General features: G+C 37.3%; 1 protein-coding gene across 2 annotated transcripts in view; it reads right to left on the reverse strand.

Moving 5' to 3' along the window:
* blot (bloated tubules) overlaps positions 1-17109 on the reverse strand; it is a 140543-nt gene extending 123434 nt beyond the window's left edge. Inside the window, exons 1-2 of one of the 2 annotated variants that reach the window (XM_069844831.1) lie at positions 16985-17109; positions 10084-10252 (exon numbers count right to left, since the gene is read on the reverse strand). In XM_069844831.1, coding sequence (XP_069700932.1) covers positions 10084-10119 — 36 coding nt within the window. In that variant the 5' untranslated portion in view covers positions 10120-10252; positions 16985-17109. The remainder of the gene's footprint in view (positions 1-10083; positions 10253-16984) is intronic. The other variant, XM_069844832.1, reaches the window with a different exon arrangement.
* Between the last annotated feature and the right edge of the window lie 7917 nt (positions 17110-25026).

Consider the following 25026-nt stretch of genomic DNA (forward strand, 5'->3'; position numbering starts at 1 on the left):
GGTTGTTCTGTATGGCTGTGAAACTTGGACTCTCACTCTGAGAGAGGAACATAGGTTAAGGGTGTTTGAGCTTAGGAAAATATTTGGGGCTAAGAGGGATGACGTTACAGGAGAATGGAGAAAGTTACACAACACAGAACTGCACGCATTGTATTCTTCACCTGACATAATTAGGAACATTAAATCCAGACGTTTGAGATGGGCAGGGCATGTAGTACGTATGGGCGAATTCAGAAATGCATATAGTGTTAGTTGGGAGACCGGAGGGAAAAACACCTTTGGGGAGGCGGAGACGTAGATGGAAGGATAATATTAAAATGGATTTGAGGGAGGTGGGATATGATGATAGAGACTGCATTGATCTTGCACAGGATAGGGACCGATGCGGGCTTATGTGAGGGCGGCAATGAACCTTCGGGTTCCTTAAAAGCCATTTGTAAGTAAGTATTATTATTATTATTATTATTATTATTATTATTATTATTATTATTATTATTATTAGTTTATTATTTTATATTTCTGTATTTCGCTCCACCTATCTCTAGTTGATTTTTTTCTTGTGTTCGCTGTCTTTCAAATGTACATTATTCCTACATCCGAAACAGAAGCGATGGCTTATGAAAGATTCAGGACTGCATTGTGATAACTCATCACACAGAGATTCATCTATCATAGCTGGCTGCGTGGGGATTGGAATTCGCGGAACCAAGGCCACGGAGTAAGCACAGGCATTTGGTTTTCTTGAACCATTAATTTCATATATCTACTGTGTAATGTGAGACTACTATAAAACTTGTTTTCCTCTGATGTTGTAAACAGTGCTGGTCGGGTAATTATGCGCAATACCTCCAAGTCAATTGCGAAAGTTTCGATCGCACTGCAAGGCGGAATATACGCGCTGATTGCTGACGGCGAAAGCAATCTTTTTCTTTTACATCTAATGTATGAAAGACGTACGTGTGTGTGTAATGTAATGTGTGGTATTGTATTGTATTAGGAGTCCATAATCGTACGTATTTTTAAGAAGGGGGACAAGACTAACTGTAGTAACTTTGAGGAATATCACTTTTGTTGACGTCGTACAAAATTTTGTCGAATATCCTTTTGAGAAGATTAACTCCATATGTAGATGAAATTATTGGGGATCATCAGTGCGGTTTTAGGCGTAATAGATCGACTATTGATCAGATTTTTTGCATTCGACAGATACTGGAGAAAAAATGAAAGTATAAGGATACCTACATTACATCAGTTATTCATAGATTTCAAAAAGGCGTATGACTCGGTTAAGAGAGAAGTTTTATATAATATTCTTATTGAATTTGGTATTCCCAAGAAACTAGTTCGATTAATTAAAATGTGTCTTAGTGAAACTTTCAGCAGAGTCCGTAAAGCCCAGTTTCTATCTGATGCTTTTCCAATTCACAGTGGGCTAAAGCAGGGAGATGCACTATCACCTTTACTTTTTAACTTCGCTCTAGAATATGCCATTAGAAAAGTCCAGGATAACAGAGAGGGTTTGGAATTGAACGGGTTACATCAGCTTCTTGTCTATGCGGATGACGTGAATATGTTAGGAGAAAATCCACAAACGATTAGGGAAAGCACGGGAATTTTACTGGAGGAAAGTAAAGCGATAGGGTTGGAAGTAAATCCCGAAAAGACTAATTATGTGATTATGTCTCGTGACAAGAATATTGTACGAAATGGAACTATAAAAATTGGAGATTTATCCTTCGAAGAGGTGGAAAAATTCAAATATCTTGGAGCAAAAGTAACAAATATAAATGACACTCGGGAGGAAATTAAACGCAGAATAAATATGGGAAATGCGTGTTATTATTCGGTTGAGAAGCTTTTATCATCCAGTCTGCTGTCAAAAGATCTGAAAGTTAGAATTTATAAAACAGTTATATTACCGGTTGTTCTGTATGGTTGTGAAACTTGGACTCTCACTTTGAGAGAGGAACATAGGTTAAGGGTGTTTGAGAATAAGGTGCTTAGGAAAACATTTCGTGCTAAGAGGGATGAAGTTACAGGAGAATGGAGAAAGTTACACAACACAGAACTGCACGCATTGTATTCTTCACCTGACATAATTAGGAACATAAAATCCAGACGTTTGAGATGGGCAGGGCATGTAGCACGTATGGGCGAATCCAGAAATGCATATAGAGTATTAGTTGGCAGGCCGGAAGGAAGAAGACCTTTGGGGAGGCCGAGACGTAGATGGGAGGATAATATTAAAATGGATTTGAGCGAGGTGGGATATGATGATAGAGAATGGATTAATCTTGCTCAGGATAGGGACCAATGGCGGGCTTATGTTAGGGCGGCAATGAACCTCCGGGTTCCTTAAAAGCCAGTAAGTAAGTATGTAGCCAATAGGCAGACAGATCTTTCTGAAATACGTCATATTTTAAAGTACAGTAGAGCTCCGCTAGTCCGAACTAATTAGGGGATGGGTTGTTCGGATTATCGAAATTTCGGGTTAAGCGGAGGACAGACCAGCAAGCAGGGAATCACGCCTTCTCCCCACCTCACCCTAGTTTGTTCAGTTTCGAAGTCATAAGGAGGGTATCATAATAGTGAAGAAACCAGGACTGATAGCCTACATTCACTAGGAATAAAGTAAGCTGTACTGTAATTTGTACATTCTGAGTTTCTAAATACTGCAGCATTGAATTGATTCAGTTTCAGTTCAGATACTATTTTCTTTTCTGCTTCGTCTTCTTTCTCTCTTTTCGCATGTTCGCATTATCCGGAATTTCGCAGTAGCTGGGTTCTACTGTTAAATGGCTGCACATGAAGCGTCAAGATTCTCTCGCATGCTTTGTATAGATAACAAACTTAGTTTAAACTCATTAACGCACCCACAAATTGGAACGGTTTTCCACTACAATCAAAATTTACACGCAACCATTTACGCGTACTCACGATGTGCAGAATGAGGGCTGCGGAACGTTGAAATGCAAGTATGAGAAATTGCTGTCATGTAAAATAAATAAACAAACCGTGAGAATGTTGCTAAGCAACAACAAAGTCTTTGCTAATCTAACGTAATCTAGTGTCTGTAGAGCAACAATAAGGTAAATGCATCAGTCCAAATCACGACGAACACATTTTACTGCTGAATTTATCATAGTTGAAGAGGTTTTGCACACCACCCGTCCGTAATTCGTTAACGCTATAGTGATGTCATTAATGTCAGAGCCAATCAGAATTGAGATCCATATTATTATTCATTATATTACTGTCTTTCGACATAATTAGTGTTACAGAGTTAAAAATTATTGTGTCATAAAGTACTAGAGACAACATTTTTAAGGGAATCTGGACCCTTCCTGTTAGCCTATGTTAAATTAATGGTTTATAATGCAGAAAGTATAGGGATTACAGTAATGGGATTTTTACAGCTTATTCTCCGGCTCTTTTAGCGTTAAATTAACAGGCTTTTTTTCTGGAAAAATATCATTTAATCTCCAAATTATGCATTTTTATAATGCAAATTTGAATATTATTTTTGCTACATTTTTAGAGTTATATGTTTATAATTGTATTCTTCACCTGACATAATTAGGAACATTAAATCCATACGTTTGAGATGGGCAGGACATGTAGTACGTATGGGCCAATCCAGAAATGCATATAGAGTGTTAGTTGGGAAGCCGGAGGGAAAAAGACCTTTAGGGAGGCCGAGACGTAGATGGGAGGATAATATTAAAATGGATTTGAGGGAGGTGGGATATGATGATAGTGAGTGGATTAATCTTGCTCAGGATAGGGACCTATGGCGGGCTTATGTGAGGGCGGCAATGAACCTTCGGGTTTCTTAAAAGCCATTTGTAAGTATGTAAGTAATGTTTATAATTCTAAATTTCGTAAAATGCCTGTTTTAAGTCATGCACTAAGCTGTAATGAATGTTTCCTGAAAGTTGTAGGTTATTCTGACTGGTAGGAACTGACAAAGGATGCACTTGTTCAGAAAATATGAACTTATGGAAAATTATGTTCACAATTTTTAGTACATTCCAGCTGCATATGGCGGAATGTTACAAAAAATAGCTCTTTAGAAATAAGTAGTGTATGTTATTCATAAACCGTTGGAAAGAAGAAATTTCAGAGAATGTAGTGCAATAAAAAAACAACAAAAAATTAAATTTTTCACTGTTTTCAAACATCCCGGTTTTCTTAAATTCAATATTACATAGGGTAAAGATATGTTCAGGTACCTTATTAGATACTTTTATTGCCGTTATTTCAAAGTTTTACCTGTTTTTAGTCGACATCTTGCTTGATAATAGTATATTATGCAACGAGCCCATAATGATAGCAATTTAGATGCGAGTTTCATAATTTTCATACGAGCGTCTTAATTACCATTATAGGCAACATGGTCGAACAAAAACGTACTTAATTGTGTGGTATAATGATGATGACAGTGTCTCCTGAAGGTAGCATATAACTGTAAGATTTTTGTTTAACATACATTAATAATTCAAGAATATATAAACAAGTGCTAGAGTTTGCACATCAGTAAAACGATAACGAATGTGTTCATAAAAATAAGAATTGTTCATAATCTTTTATTCTGTATTTCTAAACCTTGTCACTGGAAGTAAAACATTTTTTAAGTTATTCATTTTTAAATTAATTTATGCAATCTGACTTAATGGATGTTATACATGTAATTTTTTATTTAAGTCAATAATCAAATTTGACTAAAAATTCTGAACCTCCGATTAACTCCTCCATACAATGTATACGCACAAAAAATTAGACTTTTATGTTAAATAGTTTCTAAGCAAAGTATACCTAGGGTTGGAGAACCACAAGTTACGGGAAAAGGCAGAAAACAAAAGATGTAAATGGATGTGCCAGTCAAGGCGCCACTTATCCTGATTTTCAAGCTTTTTAATGTTTAAATCAGTGAAGAAAGAATATTTACTTGTTAAGCAAAGTTTTCTATTATTTTTCAAATGGAAAAAATTAAAATTAGATTTTTTGCCTACTCACTACCTAGTGCTCTTACCGAGAAATATATTTTTATTTTTTTTTTTAATTTTATTGGGTTATTTTACGACAATGTATCAACATCTAGGTTATTTAGCTTCTGAATGAAATGAAGGTGATAATGCCGGTGAAATGAGTCTGGGGTCCAGCACCGAAAGTTACCCAGCATTTGCTCGTATTAGGTTGAGGGAAAACCCCGGAAAAACCTCAACCAGGTAACTTGCCCAACCGGGATTAGAAACCCGGGCCACCTGGTTTCGCGGCCAGACGCGCTGACCGTTACTCCACAGGTGTGGACTTCAAATGTTCGAAATCAGTGAAGAAAGAATATATATTTATATATACTTGTTAAGCAAAGGTTTCTATTATTTTTCAAATGGAAAAATTAAAATTAGATTTTTTGCCTTAATCACTACCCAGTGCTCTTACCGAGAAATATATACAATGGCGACGACTTAACAATAGAAATTAACAAATGAGCGGAAGAAAGAAACGACAGGGACACTCACATTTATAGAACGTACAAACGTTATTGCGAAAACTCTTATTTTGGTGGAATATGTTAATATAAATAAAAAACTTTGGGATCACATAGATAACCTTCTTTAAAACATTTTTAGTTAAGAACAAATGGGCTGTGACGTTTCGTTTCAGTGCAACAAGTTTTTATGTTATTAATTCGGCGATGTTACAGGACGGGATTGAGGTATTTTAGAATTAGTTAATTAACTTAATATATAATTAATGTTATATGTTTTCATGTGACTCAAAGAAAAGAAAAACATAAAAAGAAACAACAGTAAGGAAAATAATAGTAATATGCGTTACAAGAGCGGTATGTTGACGTTTTCATGTTCGAGGAAAAGATTGAAAAAGCGAAACGTAGTTGAGCTTTTTTAATTTCCGAGAGCATGAAAACAAACATACCGCTCGTGCATCGTACATTATTTTGTGCGAATATCGTTTATTACATACCTGAAAGACGAATTTCTAATTAGTTGCAATGAAATCTCCATCTTGGTTTCTGTTCAATGACGGCAAATTTGCAAAACAAAAATATCTATCTTCAACATTGTTGCTATAAAAATGTTTTCTGTGTTTACTATATTCCAGCAGGCCGTGATATACGTCTGTCTTTTTTTTCCCCCTCAGTCTATAAATGCGAACTTAAAACAAACGGTAAGGTTATGTAATGATTTAATTTTAATATTTTAACAATATTATTTATATAACATATTGCAGTAATAACATCGGCATCTGGAATCTTGTTGATTTTTTCACGGCTTCCTTAATGTTACTTGTATCAGGAATGCAATAAGTTTCGTGGAGTAGTAGACTTTACTTAATTTTTGCAAATATTTAAAAACAATAATTAACATTGCAATTTAGGTGAAATTGCAGTGGTAAGTTTCCAATTTATAATTATTACTATGTTAAACGTCTCTAAAAATAATATGTTAAAAGCCTAAAGCAGTAAAATGAATGTCGCGCTTAAGCGGTAAGAAGAGGGAAATTGTTATGTGTGTTACGTTGGGAATACTGAATGTGGTATTTCACACTTACTGCGTATTGGTTGTGTGCGGAAAGCAAGCAAATACGCACGATCTCTGCAATGTTAATCCATCAGTCTGAACCTACTATACAGCAAACCCATTTGTTCCTTGTTTTAGGAAACGTTATCTATCTAATTTAGAGACACCCTATAGTGTTAACGAATTCCGAACGGGTGGAGCGCTAAGACTATTGTTCCTTTCTGTAAACACAGATGGCAACGTTATCAATTCGTAAAAGCGGAAAACATTCGAACTGCATCGCCAATCAAAGCGCACGAATCTGGTGGAGAACGTTTCACTTGGGTCACTGTTGCACGCAGACGGCGGCCTTGCGTCTCCTTGACCCGGGGAGTCGCTCTCACGCCCACGCGTGGGAAGAGCAGGTGATCCCTTGTGGGGACCGCGCCCGTCCAGTCCACCACTGCACACACACGTCATGGGGATTACGGTTACGTCACTCGGAGATTACCTACGTCATCAATGAAGCGAGGAAAGCGTGCGTACAAGGCCGCCCAAAGACACCGGGTTTTTTTTCCCCGCATTTTTTCTCACAGGTATTGCGTTGCTAGGCAACAGACTCCTACACGCAGCTGCATTCCTCTCTTCTTCGGATTTGTTATTCCTGCTTTTCTCGTTCCCTCAGTAAAGACAGCTGATTTCAAACTCCAGTAGATCCTATGAAATGTTTGGTGGACGGAGTGAGAAGGGCAGATTGTCTTCGAGTATCTCGCCTGCCCTCACCGTTTCATTGCACCATAACCATCACTTCTTTGAGTCTTGAGAAAGTAATTCATATCTTTGTTATCTGTCTTCTTGCACCCGCCCCATTCTTTGCTCTTCGCTCCCATTTGGTTGCGGTGACCTCGCCTCGTCCGGATGCACACACCCGCGGGCTTTTGTGCGATGCCGGGCATTGAAATCAATTGCGTCAACGCAGCCAAACAAAATGTGGCCCTACGATTGTGCGTTAAGTGTGGAATACTGCAGATTAAAACACCGTGCATACATTTATTTACTTTCGGTTTTTAAGCGACCCGAAGGTTCATTGCCGCCCTCACATAAGCCCGCCATCGGTCCCTATCCTGGGCAAGATTAATCCAGTCTCTATCATCATATCCCACCTCCCTCAAACCCATTTTAATATTATCCTCTCATCTACGTCTCGGCCTCCCCAAAGGTCTTTTTCCCTCTGGCCTCCCAACTAACACTCTATATGCATTTCTGAATTCGCCCATACGTGCTACATGGCCTGGTCATCTCAAACGTCTGGATTTAATGTTCCTAATTATGTCAGGTGAAGAATACAATGCGTGCAGTTCTGTGTTTAACTTTCTGCATTCTCCTGTAACTTCATCCCTCTTAGCCCCAAATATTTACATAAGCACCTTATTCTCAAACACCTTACACCGCACATAATAATAATAATAATAATAATAATAATAATAATAATAATAATAATAATAATAATATCGCACTACAGCTATGTAGAGACAACCGTTGGCTTCCTAAAGATGCGAACTTCGGACTTCTGAACAAACTAAACATCAAGTAACAAACAACTCGAATTCACTCACTGTAATGCCGAACAGAAATATAACCTCGAAACCAGCAATAAAATAAACTCGCCCACTCACTGAAATAGAAGAAAATACGATAGGCCTATATATTACAGTCAGGCACTGAAATACACTCACTCATTGAAATGTCAGATATAAAATACTCGCTCATTGAAATACCAATAAACACATTCACTCATTGAAACACCGAGCATAAATGTATTCACGCGCTGAAATATCGAGCATAAATACACTTAGTCACAGAATTATAAACCATAAATACATTCAGTGACTGTTATACAAAATTTGAATTTTATTTACAGTCTGTGAAGTTGGCAAAATTAATATAGAATCAGAATTGCAAAATAAAACAAATATGAGACATAAAAGGCAACAAAATCCTAACAAGGCTGGCCTTCTTTGCCCAAGGTTGCGGGTTCGATCCCGGGCCAGGTCGATGGCATTTAAGTGTGCTTAAATGCGACAGGCTCATGTAAGTAGATTTACTGGCATGTAAAAGAACTCCTGCGGGACAAAATTCCGGCACATCCGGCGACGCTGATATAACCTCTGCAGTTGCGAGCGTCGTTAAATAAAACATAACATTTATTTAATATTTAACATCCTAACAAGGTGACTAAACAACCTTAATATTAAAGAAAACTCATCCGTTCACTCATTGAAACACGGAGCATAAATATATTCACTCATTGAAACACCGATCATATGTACATCCACTCATTGAAACACCGAGCATAAATACATCCACTCATTGAAACACCGAGCATAAATACATCCACTCATTGAAAAACCGAGCATAAATACATCCACTCCTTGAAACACAGAGCATAAGTACATCCACTCATTGAAACATCGAGCATAAGTACATCCACTCCTTGAAACACCGAGCATAAGTACATCCACTCCTTGAAACACCGAGCATAAGTACATCCACTCCTTGAAACACCGAGCATAAGTACATCCACTCCTTGAAACACCGAGCATAAGTACATCCACTCCTTGAAACACCGAGCATAAGTACATCCACTCCTTGAAACACCGAGCATAAGTACATCCACTCCTTGAAACACCGAGCATAAGTACATCCACTCCTTGAAACACCGAGCATAAGTACATCCACTCCTTGAAACACCGAGCATAAGTACCTCCACTCCTTGAAACACCGAGCATAAATACATCCACTCCTTGAAACACCGAGCATAAATACATCCACTCCTTGAAACACCGAGCATAAGTACATCCACTCCTTGAAACACCGAGCATAAATACATCCACTCATTGAAATATCGAGCATAAATGTATTCACGGACTGAAATAGCGAGCATAAATACAGTTAGTCACTGAATTATAAACCATAATTACATTCAGTGACTGTTATACCAAATTTGAATTTTATTTTCACTCTGTGCAGTTGGCAAAGTCAATTTAAAATCAGAATTGCAGAATAAAACAAGCATGAGACATAAAAGACAACAAAATTCTAACAAGGAGACTAAACAACCTTAATATTAAAAAAAAACTCATTCGTATCATAAAAGGTTTGTTGATCAACCAAACCGAGATCAGTCTGTTAAAAGACGCCCTTTCCAAATTAAAAATATGAAAAGAAAATGTATAAATACATGCACCCATGGAAATAGCGAACAGAAATTCTCACTGATTCACTAAAATGCCAAACAGAAATAAATATATTCCACTCACTGACCCTGGAAAATACATTTAGTCTAACACCAATATTGACACAATCGTGGACATGTTTGTTATTCTGCTTTAACGTCCCTTTTATCCAACTAACGCACCTCTGCGGACAGGGGAGGATGGTTCATCTGATCGCGCACTAGACAAGGCGGCTTCATGGTCAAGGGAATCACTGACACCCCAAAGAAAACACACTAATACAGCCAACTGCAACACACTGCATGGAACACGGTGACACTCACCTGGCCGCTGGTGGTGCGCTCCGCTCTCCACTTCATGGTGTCGAGAGCTAGACTGCCTGGCTGGCTGGCCTGCTAGATAGAGGTGGGCGGGCGGCCGCCCTTCCAGGGGGCGGATTCCTCAGAACACTGCGATTTTCGCCTCGACGTTACCGGCCACAAAACATCTTCACTGAAAAGACAAGCGAGTTAGAAGTCGGCGTGAAATGCTAGAGAAAGCGAAATGCCTCCACAAAATATGCGCGCGCTTCCGTTTCCGCCATTAATGGATCAGTAAACGAACGAGAAAGTACAACGCACGTTCCATGTCTGGAGCCAGGGTTCGAGTCCGTGTGGCAGTTGACAGTAGAAACAGAAGAAACCAACTTATTTACTAATGTTAACTGAAGCTACTGCAATACATACAATTATTTAAAATTCAATAATAATAATAATAATAATAATAATAATAATAATAATAATAATAATAATAAATGAAAGTCATTTACGTTATTTTTTTATTTCTATTGGGTTATTTTACGACGCTGTATCAACATCTAGGTTATTTAGCGTCTGAATGAAATGAAGGTGATAATGCCGGTGAAATGAGTCCGGGGTCCAGCACCGATAGTTACCCAACATTTGCTCCTATTGCGTTGAGGGAAAACTCCGGAAAAAACCTCAACCAGGTAACTTGCCCCGACCGGAAATCGAACCCGGGCCACCTGGTTTCGCGGCCAGACGCGCTGACCGTTACTCCACAGGTGTGGACTGTATGTATGTATGTATGTATGTAAATTACCTATGTATGTATGTATGTATGTACGTATGTATGTATGTATGTATGTATGTATGTATGTATGTATGTATGTACGTACGTACGTACGTATGTATGTATGTATGTATGTATGTATGGTCCGTACGATTCTGATTTTGATGGAGCAACGGTCAGCGCGTCTGGCCGCTAAACCAGGTGGCCCGGGTTGGAATCTCGGTCGGGGCAAGTTACTTGGTTGAGGTTTTTTTCCGGGGTTTTTCCTCAACCCAATACGAGCAAATGCTGGGTAACTTTCCTCAGATGTTGATACAGCGTCGTAAAATAACCAAATAAAATAAAAAATACATACATACATACATACATACATACATACATACATACATACATACATACATACATACATACATACATACATACATACATACAGTCCACACCTGTGGAGTAATGGTCAGCGCGTCTGGCCGCGAAACCAGGTGGCCCGGGTTCGAATCCCGGTCGGGGCAAGTTACCTAGTTGAGGTTTTTTCCGGGGTTTTCCCTCAACCCAATACGAGCAAATGCTGGGTAACTTTCGGTGCTGGACCCCGGACTCATTTCACCGGCATTATCACCTTCATTTCATTCAGACGCTAAATAACCTGAGATGTTGATACAGCGTCGTAAAATAACCCAGTAAAATAAAAAAAATACTTACATACATAATCTTTAATAGTACATTATGCAACGAGCCTATAATGGTAGTAATTAAGACGCGAGTATGTTTGTTTATGAAACTCGCTTGCGCTCGTTTCATAAGCAAACAAACTCGCGTCTTAATTACGATTATAGACGAGTTTCATACGACTTTTTATGCTCGACCATATTTGTAACTTGAAATTATTCATAAGTATTCATGTTATGATTATGTAAGTGAGGAGCGGAACTGACCTGAATTGTGAGATGTGCGCAGACACGAAAGTATTGATTTCTTCCGAGGTACGAATGTCATTGACCTTGATATAATCTAGAGAATAACATGAACATTAGTCTTGATATAACCTGTAAATTGATTTAGAATTGAAAAATGAGATGACAAATTGAATTTATTTGAATATTATTTACAATTAACGCTAATTATTATAGTAACAGAACATAACCTTCTGCGACAGTATTGGATTTCCAGCCTCCGTGACTTTTCGCTAATTGTCTTTCGATTGCATATCCGAGAATAATCGATACTTGCGGTTTTATAATGCTACAATGGTGATTTCTCATTGGCTGAACAACTGAATTATAATGAATAGGTGTACTTTAATGGATTTGAGGGAGGTGGGATATGATGATAGAGACTGGATTAATCTTGCACAGGATAGGGACCGATTGCGGGCTTATGTGAGGGCGGCAATGAACCTTCGGGTTCCTTAAAAGCCATTTGTATGTATATATGTAGGTGTATTTTAATTAGTGCATTAAAGGGCTACTACCAGGTGTATAATTACTACGTTTCGGCATGGTCGAGCATAAAGAGAATATGTTATATAGTTATGTAAATGTTTAAAAAACTAAAAAATTGGTATGTCAATGACAAATGTCCACCCTCTACCTTTTTATCAATTCGAACGTTACGAAAACCTGCATGTGTGAATAGCCATCGTCAGTTACAAGGAAGTGTCATGGAAGTTGAGGCAGTACTTGATTCTCATTCGTCGCCACTTGATGCATATCGGTAATAAATTCGTACTGCAATTCAGTTATTTAGAACTTGTCCGATGTATGAAACCGTATCCGCTGGAAGGCGAGCCCGACCTCGAGTTCCACAGCTTGACAATCTCGCATGTCACCAGCGATCTTGTTTCTGTTCCCACGAGACGAGAATGCAGCTATCCAAATGTAGCGAAGAAGTGACGGATTTCAGAAACCTGCAGGGATTGATTTACTCCACTTCGGTAGAACTGGGCTAAACCTTAATTTTTTTCTTACATAAAAGAATGTGTTATATTTATGACGAAGAGTTATCTGTCAGTTCAGACATAATAAAACTCTACATTAAGAAAAGAAGCAATATCTCTCTTGAGTCGACCTAGTTGGCGAGTTGGTATAGCGCTGGCCTTCTATTCCCAAGGTTGCGGGTTCGATCCCGGGCCAGGTCGATGGCATTTAAGTGTGCTTAAATGCGACATGCTCATGTCAGTAGATTTACTGGCATGTAAAAGAATTCCTGCGGGACAAAATTCCGGCATATCCGGCGACGCTGATATAACCTCTGCAGTTGCGAGCGTCGTTAAATAAAAGATAACATTAACTTTAAATATCTCTCTTGATGTAACTTGTTCAGTTCTTCCACCGTGCTAGGAACAGCCAACATTTTGGAGATACAGTACGTATCAGAGGAAATGGGAACGATGCTTACTGTTGGACCAGTCCTAGACAAAGGACAATAAACTACTGTCACTATTTCGCTGATGTACCAATCAGAGCTATCAAGTGCAATCTGTAACAACTAAGAGCTCTCTTAGAATATCCCATCTTTACCCCCTGTTCAAATCTCCTGTTCTCAGTCTAAGAAGAAAAGTTATGCTCTACAAAATGCTGATTTTTACCGATCCTAACTTACGTTGCCCCAGCTTGGTGTTATATTCCAAAAACAGTGTTTCAACCTCTTCAAATTGTTGAAAATAAAGCGCTCTGATTAATACATAATTCAGACTGGTACACATCTAATGCACAAATACACTCTGATTTGGACATGACTTCTGAAAGACTCATTATGTGAACACGTGAAGAAGTTTTATAATAGTGCAAATTCTAGTGAAAATCCATTCATCAAGCGTCTTGGCCAATACAACGCAAATTTCTACAAGAAACACAGAACACCAAAATCTTTTTTAAGTGAATAACATGGACTTTTCCACAAACTCCGACTTCCTAACATCTACATTAATGTCTCCGTGCCCAATTGTTTAGACAGCTGGACATGAACAATACTTGTGCACTATTATTTGAATTTACACTAAATATGAAAAGGCAGAAAACATATTTGTTTTGGTACTTTATCAATAAATTGCTGAATGTGGAAAAAAAAGCCTGATGCGCATTTGTTTCATAATATTTCTTCTGATGTTCAGATGTTAAATATTTTCGTTGTTTCCTTAACATTACAGTGGGCCTTGATATTGCGTGATGACCGTGGTAGCAAATGTAAGTATTAAATATCTTAATTTATAATATAATTTGTTTCTGTATGTTATAAATTATTTATATATTCACGAAATAGTGTTATTCAAATATCACAAGAGTTCTCAACTAGTTGATAATTCACTAAATGAAAGCATCTAGTTCAAAATGGAATTTTATAACCTCAAATATTTGTTCTTTGTATTATTTTGCATTGGATGGGTTTAGGGAATTTATATGACATATTTTATCCATAACTGGTATCTAAACTTGTATTTTCGAACAGATGCATTATAGGGGCCAATCTTCTTATTGGTTAAATGGTATGAATGTTACTATCGATATGTATTGTTGTTATAATCGACATAAAATATGTTGTCAACTTCTAAATTAACCGTCAGTTTTATATTGTTGGCCTGTAGCCTACTTCAAAATGGAAATTACGGCACTGATAGTAAAATTTATTTTCCCTGGACCAAAAATATAATACAAACTGACTAAAATCACATCAATAGTAACAAACTGTTTAAATTCATTTTATTTTATTTTTTAATATTTGGTAGCATTTAATGCTTATCGAATATCGAATACTAAAAACGCTAATCGAACCATTACTTCCGCTGACCTTTTCTTGCGTATAATGTGCGATGTGTGGCCCCTATAATGTATATGTCCCTGTATTTTTTTTTTCACCGTTCACAGCAACCTAAAGATTGGCTTTATTGACAGCAGTGAATGAAATTATTTTAAATCTGTGACAACCAACACATCAGCAACAATGAAATCCATACATTCATTCATTTATAACTTCTTCACAAACAACACATTACAAAGAATAGGCGTACAATTTAAAATTAAATTTAGATACCAGTAATGAAATTTAGATTCGAATAATGAATAAATTAATCTATAGCACACGAGAGTGAACAGATTTTATGCGCTTGTGAAAATTATCACTCTCGGCTTCGCCTCGGGCGCTAAACTTTCTACTCACGCATAAAATCTAATTTTATTCTCTTATACTATAAATAAACTATTACGATAATAGTACATTATGCAACGAGCCTATAATGGTAGTAATTAAGACGCGAGTATGTTTGTTTATGAAACGAGCGCAAGCGAGTTTCATAATTTTCATACGAGCGTCTTAATTACCATTATAGGCAAGTTTCATACGACCTTTTATGCTCGACCATATTTCTAACTTGAAATTATTCATAAGTATTCATGTTATGGTTATCTAAGTGAAGAGCGGAACTGACCTTCTAAATTGTGAGATGTGAGCAGACGCGAAAGTATTGATTTTTTCCGAGGAACGAATTCATTGACCTTGATATAACCTAGAGAATAACATGAGCATTAGTCTTGATACAACCTGGAAATTGATTTAGAATTGAAAAACGAGGTGAGAAATTGAATTTATTTGAATATTATTTACAATTAACGCTAATTATTATAGTAACAGAACATAACCTTCTGCGACAGTATTGGATTTCCAGCCTCCGTGACGTTTTGCTAGTTGTCTTTCGATTGCATATCCGAGAATAATCGATACTTGCGCTTTTATAATGCTACAATGGTGATTTCTCATTGGCTGAACAACTGAACTATAATGAATAGGTGTACTTTAATGAGGTGCATTAAAGGGCTACTACCAGGTGTATAATTACTACATTTCGGCATGGTCGAGCATAAAATACTGTGTAACATAACATATCTGTAGTGCTCGGGAAATGTGGCACAAGTCAAAAATGTTAATTTTACAGAAGGAAAAAACTGTCTTCACACTGGTTTATGTCGATTTGATTTTCTTCTGTATGAATTATTCTAATTTTGAGAAATACTTATGTCTCTTTTCCCAAGCGAGCAGATGTTCCGTAAGTTGTCAATAAACTAATAAAAAATGTTTGTGGAAACTGACTTATCCCACTTTTCGCAAGCACTGCAGATATATTGGCAGCAATAAAAGTAGAACAACATTAGCTTTGCTGCTCAGCGATTTTTCGTAAATTATCATTGGCGATACTGCACAATGAAAACTCCCGTTTATAAATTTCTTTGGAAGTTTTGTAAAGCTTTCCAAACTTTATAAAAAAGTAAGACTGCATTGTGGAACAGAGTTCACAAGTATTTGTAATGATTTGTAATTGATTAACATTACGGACGGGCTCCTATTCCGACTCTCACATGCCGAAAACGTGACGTAATCTCCACAACCGAACGTTGGCTACGTCACGTGCCGTGGGATTGTGCTCCACATCTACACGGATTTAATGGCGTCACTGCCATGACGTCACTACTATGACTTCATGCCGGTTTCGAATTGAATAGGTGGCAGTGCACTCACGGCGCGCTGTCAGATTCGACCTCCTGGGCACAGAGACGGAAGATGGGCCAGCTGACTTTAAATGCTACTGACTACCAGGAAACACGATCTCTCAGAGGGTCCAGGACTCCACTCTATAGCATGACGGTACTAGGTCTCGGGTTCGACTCCTGATCACTTATGTTACTGATTTGCTTGCTTCGTAAAATGCTAACTCTATTTTATGTTCTCTGGCTTTACTTTTAAAAATGTATTTGGGCTGCTGAGTTCGCTAATGTTTCAAACAGGGGATGGGATGGTGGTTCTCCTTGAAGTTTGTATTATTTTTTAGTAAGTTATTTTACCACGCTTTATCAACATCTAAGGTTATTTAGCATCTGAATGTGATGAAGGTGATAACGCCGGTGAAATGAGTCCGGGGTCCAGCACGGAAAGTTACCCAGCATTTGCTCATGTTGGGTTGAGGGAAAACCCCGGAAAAAACCTCAACCAGGTAACTTGTCGCGGCCGGGAATCGAACTGCAGATCTCAGGGGAGGAGGAATCAACTCAGTCACCCTTAAAATCAAATACCAGACCCTTCGCGAGGTTAAGAGGGCCGGAACGTGATACTGACCGCAACACCACCTAGTGCCGCGGTTAAGAAAACGTGGAAAGTCTACCTTCCTACCTTTGGTTCTGCTTGCACACTGACACCTTTCTGTAGTAGATCTGTTCACTGGCGTTCATAGGATGACAAAAACGACATGAGCAGTGCACATGGTCAGAAACACTCTTGACACTAACACTGCACAGGACAACTCTTCTCACCCGAAAGACTAGTGGGCGCACGTCAGAGTCTGTCGCAGGCCTTATCGACATCGATAAGCGAGCCACTCATTGTGTGCAACAAGGGAACAAGTGCATTAGATTATGATTTTATTCCGACGTTATCACTGGGAAGATGCCTATAATCTGATAACTGGCAATAATGCGGTATAAAAGTAAATTGGGAAGTCAATAGATATAAAGGAAGTTAGAAAATCATGAAACACATTATATGATTCCTCAGTCAACAATACATATAAAGGAAGTTAGAAAATCATGAAACACATTATATGATTCCTCAGTCAACAATACATATAAAGGAAGTTAGAAAATCATGAAACACATTATATGATTCCCCAGTCAACAATAGATATAAAGGAAGTTAGAAAATCATGAAACACATTATATGATTCCTCAGTCAACAATACATATGAAGGAAGTTAGAAAATCATGAAACACATTATATGATTCCTCAGTCAACAATACATATGAAGGAAGTTAGAAAATCATGAAACACATTATATGATTCCTCAGTCAACAATACATATAAAGGAAGTTAGAAAATCATGAAACACATTATATGATTCCTCAGTCAACAATACATATAAAGGCAGTTAGAAAATCATGAAACACATTATATGATTCCTCAGTCAACAATACATATAAAGGAAGTTAGAAAATCATGAAACACATTATATGATTCCTCAGTCAACAATACATATAAAGGAAGTTAGAAAATCACGAAACACATTATATGATTCCTCAGTCAACAATACATATAAAGGAAGTTAGAAAATCATGAAACACATTATATGATTCCTCAGTCAACAATACATATAAAGGAAGTTAGAAAATCATGAAACACATTATATGATTCCTCGGATAACAATACATATAAAGGAAGTTAGAAAATCATGAAACACATTATATGATTCCTCAGTCAACAATACATATAAAGGAAGTTAGAAAATCATGAAACACATTATATGATTCCTCAGTCAACAATAGATATAAAGGAAGTTAAAAAATCATGAAACACATTATATGATTCCTCAGTCAACAATAGATATAAAGGAAGTTAGAAAATCACGAAACACATTATATGATTCCTCAGTCAACAATAGATATAAAGGAAGTTACAAAATCATGAAACACATTATATGATTCCTCGGATAACAATACATATAAAGGAAGTTAGAAAATCACGAAACACATTATATGATCCCTCAGTGAACAATAACTACTGCATTTTATAACGGTATGCATACACAGCAATAGTGTTGTAACCATTTACAATAGATCAGTGTAAAGTTCTTAGAATAAGATATTCGTCAGCGCTTGCTTGTTAATCAGCATGAATGTTTCGTCGAAGAAACGTTGCAATGGACTTTGTGTAATCAGCGTTGACACATACACCAAAGGATAGACGACTTAATAAAGTGACGGCTATTGGAATCCGGATTTATGTTCGTTTATAAAGCTTGAAATATGCGCAATATGCCCTGTTAAGACTTCAAACATGCATTATAATACGCAGTATAATATTATTACCAGGCAGTACATCTCACTTGAGGATATGTGTCAGAGGAAGAACAATGTTTGTATACATCCGAAGTCTGATTAGTGTAACATATACAGTGACTATTTTTATAGTCAGCGATATATGCAATGGAGGGGGAAAGGAACTGGCCAGGCTAGCCCATTATCTCCTGGATTAGTTACCTGATGAGTGGTGCCTTATTGATGTTCCAGCCTGTCTTCGAAGTGATGACTTAACATAGATAACAATACGCAAATATAAATGTCGAAAATTAACAGCTCGTGAATGTGTTTACTTTTAAATGGAATAAAACGATGGCGGTTCTTAAATCTCAATATATACACAATTTGTTGAAAGTTGTGAGAAACATTGTACAAGTTAACCTCTTCCCTTACTATATATTTTACCAGTTTTGTGAAAAAATTGTCATATTTTTTTTATTTTCGTATAGAGGTAATTTAATATTGCAGACTCACTGTACATCACTAATTTTCTTACATACCTAAAAATCACTATGAAATAGACATACATTCATACCTGAATTATTATCCCGAGTTATCTCGTGCACCTTGATTCCAGCTCTGGTAGTTGTCCCGCTTTGATTTTCTCCTGAACTATTTACCAACTTATGTTTGTTATGGATTAATTTATGAGGTACAATACCAGTGCTGTTATCAAGGCGTTAAATGTTGCTTGTCGTGTGATAGACTCGAAAGCAGGGTATTACGCACACTGGCACATTGCATTCCGGACAGTAGTATCTGCTCTCCTATATGAGAGCGTTTTGGGAAGAATGGTGTAGCAGTCATTGAATATTTGTACCAGTACATCTGTTCTTCAGGTTTGTGAATAATGTTCTGCAGTATCGCTATGCCCAAAAGTACACGTATTTCAGAGTCTGTAGTAGGCCGCCACGAATTATTTTCAGCATTCCGTGAACACTTATTAGCATGCCGAATCGTCTCCTCGAATATAATGTTGATGAGGTCATTATTAAAGAATAATTTAAAAAATTGAGAATTATCGTTATCAGAAACAATGTTAAAATTTCAGGGAATGGGAATCTCGGAGGTGCAGAAGAAATGGTGCCAGATGTCTTCTATTCAAACCACTGTCGAAAAGACGCGACATCAACTGATCTGAATTTGTTTGTTGGTCTATAACTTCGTCTTCTGATACCGATGTTTCATTTCCTAATCTTCTACAGGAATATATTCCTGATCAAAAGCTTCGGAATCACTAACTTGATCCATCTTTACACAAAACAGCACAAAAAACACAAACAGAAACCGCCAAAACTAACTAGCATCTACTCACTACTGTGTGTGAATGCTATATGAGCATAGAATTCCACTCGTAAGGAAAAGTACAAAAAACAAGACCAGATATAGCAATATCACTAACTTCTGTAGCCATCTAGTGAGGAAAAGGTTAATGAAAGAATGGAAACGTATATATTCGGGATATAATCCTTAGCAGCGAAAATGGGACTCAAATGAGTTAACTCGGGTTAATAAATTTTGACACAAGTTAGCAACCCGAGTTAACTCAGGTTAATCAGGGAAGTGGTTAAACAACTGACTTGAGTTTCAATAACATTACTTAAATATAAGATTCTTATCTTTTCCCAACATTGAAGCCGAATATCGGCAGGAAACGATTAGCGTCATGTTCATGGAACATTAAAAACAAACAAAAAAAAAAAAGCTGAGATTTTGTCACAAAGTGTGCCCCAAGTAGAAGCATAGGCCTATTAGTTTTAAGAAACATCTTCACAGGAAATAACTAGCTTTATAGGCGCCCATCTGGAAGCCAAAACGGATGTAACATGCACAACAGTCCACTTGATAATGGACAGCTGTTCAACGGCCTTGTCTGTAGGAGTGGGTATAGTAACTGGAATTCTTGGAACTCGCCAGCTCATTCTGATCTGCGCTGGACGGTTGACCGACATTCCTGATCCCAACGCACGTGCCTTGGCTCGCTCTTGCGTGGACGGGCTTATCTCTGATTCATGAAATTCCTATGAGATTGCCCAATACTTCGATACGAGTGCGATAAGGTGCTCTTCCTTCCCCCTCCAGGGCACGAAAAAGCTGAAAATAGTCCTATTACTCTGTACCTGCTGGTCTCATAAACCCCAACGAGCCCGTGGAGCCCACATTAGATCCGTAACACACTTGAGTTTTCGCCAGCGAGAAATGTGTTGCGAGAAAGAGGCGAAGAGCCTTCCTCCACACACTTGGCGAGTTCTCGCTATCACAGATCACACCTGCTATGATCAGCTATGCACTGCCTTCATGCAGAAAGCATTTTTCTGATTATAGTAATCACTCGTTGGGGGAAATATTATAGGTTATGTATTTACGTATATTGTCTTACTTAAATATATAACCTGTAAGTATATTGTCGTACTTTACAAATTACGTACAAACGCTATGTTGAATCTGAGTATTCAAATGATGAGGAAATGGAGTTACACGAACATATTTTGTTAATGAAAAGAAAAAGTAGGCCTAAAATTAAAGCCAGAAATATCTGAAAATCACATTGTATCTTACGAAAATAAGGGCGAGTTTTGGACACTGGTTTCGATTTGAATGATGATAAGTTTAGGCGTTATTTCAGGTTGAATGGACCTCAGTTTTTTGCCATTCATGATATGATAGAGGATTCTTTGCTATATTCTGATTAAAATTACGTAAACTGTTAAGACATATAGATACATTATTTCAAATGTTTAATCAATACTATTAAATCTCATCAAAATAAAATATAGCCCTATTTATTTTCAGATAATCTGATATTTGTCTCCAGATTTCTTCTTTAAGTTTCGTGTTTTTATAGTTTTCATCCCGTGTATCATATAAATAGGCCTACGGGTGACTTCGTACAAGTTCGATAAGTTTCTGGCTGCAATTATCAGCCATCTTCCTCATTTTCAAATAAAAACAATACAATTCATCGCCACCTGTGATACCTTTTTCTACATTCAATCGTCATAAAGAGTATAAATGTCAAACATCTTTGATAAATGTGTCAAGAAAATTCGCTGAGCTGCCGATTCCAACGAGAAACTCGCGCGAGGTTTTTGCCTCGAACGAGAATCTCTTCCAGTGTGTGGACGTCCATTTGAATCCATGTTATCAATTTTTTAATTTTCTCGCAACACATTTCTCGCTGGCGAAAACTCTGCAAGTGTGTTACGGGCCTTACACTATTGATCCACTTTCAACGTTCGATTTTAAAGCACCAAAGTCTTTGTAGTCTGTAGAAACGTTCCGACCTTGACTGCAATAGCCTGTTGTCCAAGAATCTCTTCAATGGACGTCCTTTATTACTCCTGCCATTTTGTATGTTGTTTAGATTAGGCGCAGCAATGTATTCTTTTTCACTCGCTGCATAAACGTCACCATTTTATTTTTCTTCCTTCAAGTACCGGTATTCGGCCATTTCGGCTATCCCATCCTTATTTCTGTGTGGGATATGATAAGAAGCATATTACAGGATCTCTTGTAATGTGGTCAGTTTCGAACCCATATGGATGTAATAGCTGCTCCATACTTATTTGAGATCTTTCCTGAAACTACTGTGGTTGCAAAGAAATCAGAAAGATCTCCCTCACAACAGATATTAGTTCCCAGACGTTGAATTTAGAATCTGTAGGCATGTGGAATAATTCCGACCACATTTATAATAATATTGTATTAATCCAATATGAGCTCGGAGATATTCTTTTCTACAAACAGAAATTGATAAAACGTCACTCAACAGGGTTATATTAAACTCCACAACGGTTTTAATCAAACTTGTTGCTATAGCAACTGGGTGTTTACATTAAAAATAAGTAATTAATTTCTTATGTAAATCTATATATATATATAATTTGAACTGGTAATGAAAATTACGGGAAAATGGCTGAACGGATTATAATAAATGACCCCTCATTTTGAAGCTGGGAACCCAAAGTTTTTCAGAAAAATAGTAGTTTTCAGTGAAATGTCAATTTTCCTACATCATTTTCCTATTTTCCAAAATCCATCTTTCGTCAGTTTTGAGAACTAATTAATTGCATTTCAGAATAAAACAAAACACTCACTACAATAAACAATAGACTACAACGATGGCCATGACCTACAGGATTGCTGACATACTTAGAGTTCAGTTGGGTCAGATTCTTTCACATCATAATGCCAATATGTCGATCTTCATTTGTGTAATTTTTTGATAATGTATAAAAATAATTTACAAGTCTGATTCTCTGATCTGTAGTTTTCCGAGTACAGCTGTTTATTGGATATTAAGAACTACAAAACTTAAGAATATTTGGTGACATTATTACCATTAAAAATGAAATATTATTATAGTTAATGCAACACATAATGGTATACTGATGATATGAAAGTAAAATCTTTTGGGGCCTTAAGTAAGTAGACGCATAGAAAGAAGAATTTTATATTAAATCATCATTTCTATAATATATTGATTAACAGCTATATATATTACTGAAAACTATAAAACTTACGTAACAGCGTGGTCGATCGACGGATGTTGCGTCAACATTTGTTGAGACTATAAATTAGGAATGCCTGTAACATCGACAACAACGTGAAGTTTCGATTTTATGTACGAGAACGTATAATCTCATAAACTTCTTTCCATCTGACTAGATAATTATTTGAAGAGAAGTAATATAATGATAACGAGATACTAAGGTTATTGTTATGAACTTAACACTACTTGTATTAAACTTGTAGGATATGTGGAAATGAAACCACAGTATAGAGAACATATCTCTATACTGTGATCAAACAGTGGTTTTCTTCCTGCTCACAAGGAAGTAATGCCGTTGTTTAAAACTTCTGTCGTACGTAATTTTGACGTATAATGGATAAACAATTGATCCTCACTACTTTTCCCGCCAAGAGAGCACCTCCTTCTTCTAGCTATGCCTCCGTCTTTCAGTTGCTGACTATAGTAGTCGTGACAGCAGGTTGCAACTTACACGCTTGGCCAACTTATTATGAGGTATAATTATTTGGAAGTGTACGTCAGATTTACGTATCAATAGAAAATTTTCTGTTAGTGCAGTTTATTTATTCCCTTAAGTGTGTTTTATCTAACAAAGTAACACTGGATGAAAACTTACGTGGTGATCGACACTACTCTGCAGATCATAGATGAAAGTTCAGATGATGATGCTGATGATGACGCTGAAGGCAATGTAGAGATTGAATATGAAACTTGTGACAATGACAAGGATCTAAGATACAGTAGGAGAGATTGAGAATCACGTAGAAAGCAAGCGAATGGAGAAAGAAGGCAAAAAACAAGAAAACAGGAAGAAAAGGAAAGGAAAGGAAGAGAAGAGAAGAGAAGAGAAGAGAAGAGAAGAGAAGAGAAGAGAAGAGGACAGAGGGCATGAGACCATGAGGACCAGAGGGCACGAGGGCACGAGGGCACGAGGGCACGAGGGCACGAGGGCACGAGGGCACGAGGGCACGAGGGCACGAGGGCACGAGGGCACGAGGGCACGAGGGCACGGGGGCACGGGGGCACGGGGGCACGGGGGCACGGGGGCACGGGGGCACGGGGGCAATTTTCATAACTTTAACCTACAATTCACAGTAACCTGAAAGAGCTATTGCTTCACTCCCACATGTAAAACCCACTGATCGTTCTGACATTGTTACTTGCGTTTTCGCATTGGAAGTCAAGAACTGAAGATGTACAGTATAGGTTAAATAAAAAATGGTTAGGTTAGATGAACGAAATGTTATATTTGTTCGGATCAAATTTCTGCACGTTTATAGTACAAAACTAAAATTATTTCAATCATTTATTATCATAATACACTGCTCTCTTAAATTGACTGAGAATATTGGGAAGTAAATCAATGGCTTTCCCAAACACGCTATGAAATATTTCATATAAAACAATTTTTATCTCGAAAAGGAAACAAAAACGAGCAATATTGTATTAAACTGTTTTGTTTGAAATATATCAAAGAATAACCCCCTGAAATTAATGTATAATTGTTTCCTATATTTTTACGTGTTAAATAAGTCTGTAGTTAACATAATTTTAGTGTGATTTCAATAACACCACTTATAGTCTAACAATATTTTTCATTTTGGTAACTGGGAATTTTTCGGAGGATATTCTCGATGGCAAAGTTTCTAGGAATTAACTCATAACGGGAAGGAAGGCAGTTTTTCTTAACCTTCATAAGAGGGCCTCGTTATAGTCAATAAGTCGCAAAGTGCTGCGACTAAACGCATAAGAAACACATTGATATTCATCACGTAATAGGTTTCGGAATTCTTACATGAATACAGTCCAGTTCCCCTGTAGAAGTCGGTGAA

Source organism: Periplaneta americana, chromosome 14, assembly GCF_040183065.1.
Source record: "Periplaneta americana isolate PAMFEO1 chromosome 14, P.americana_PAMFEO1_priV1, whole genome shotgun sequence".
Lineage (NCBI taxonomy): Eukaryota > Metazoa > Arthropoda > Insecta > Blattodea > Blattidae > Periplaneta > Periplaneta americana.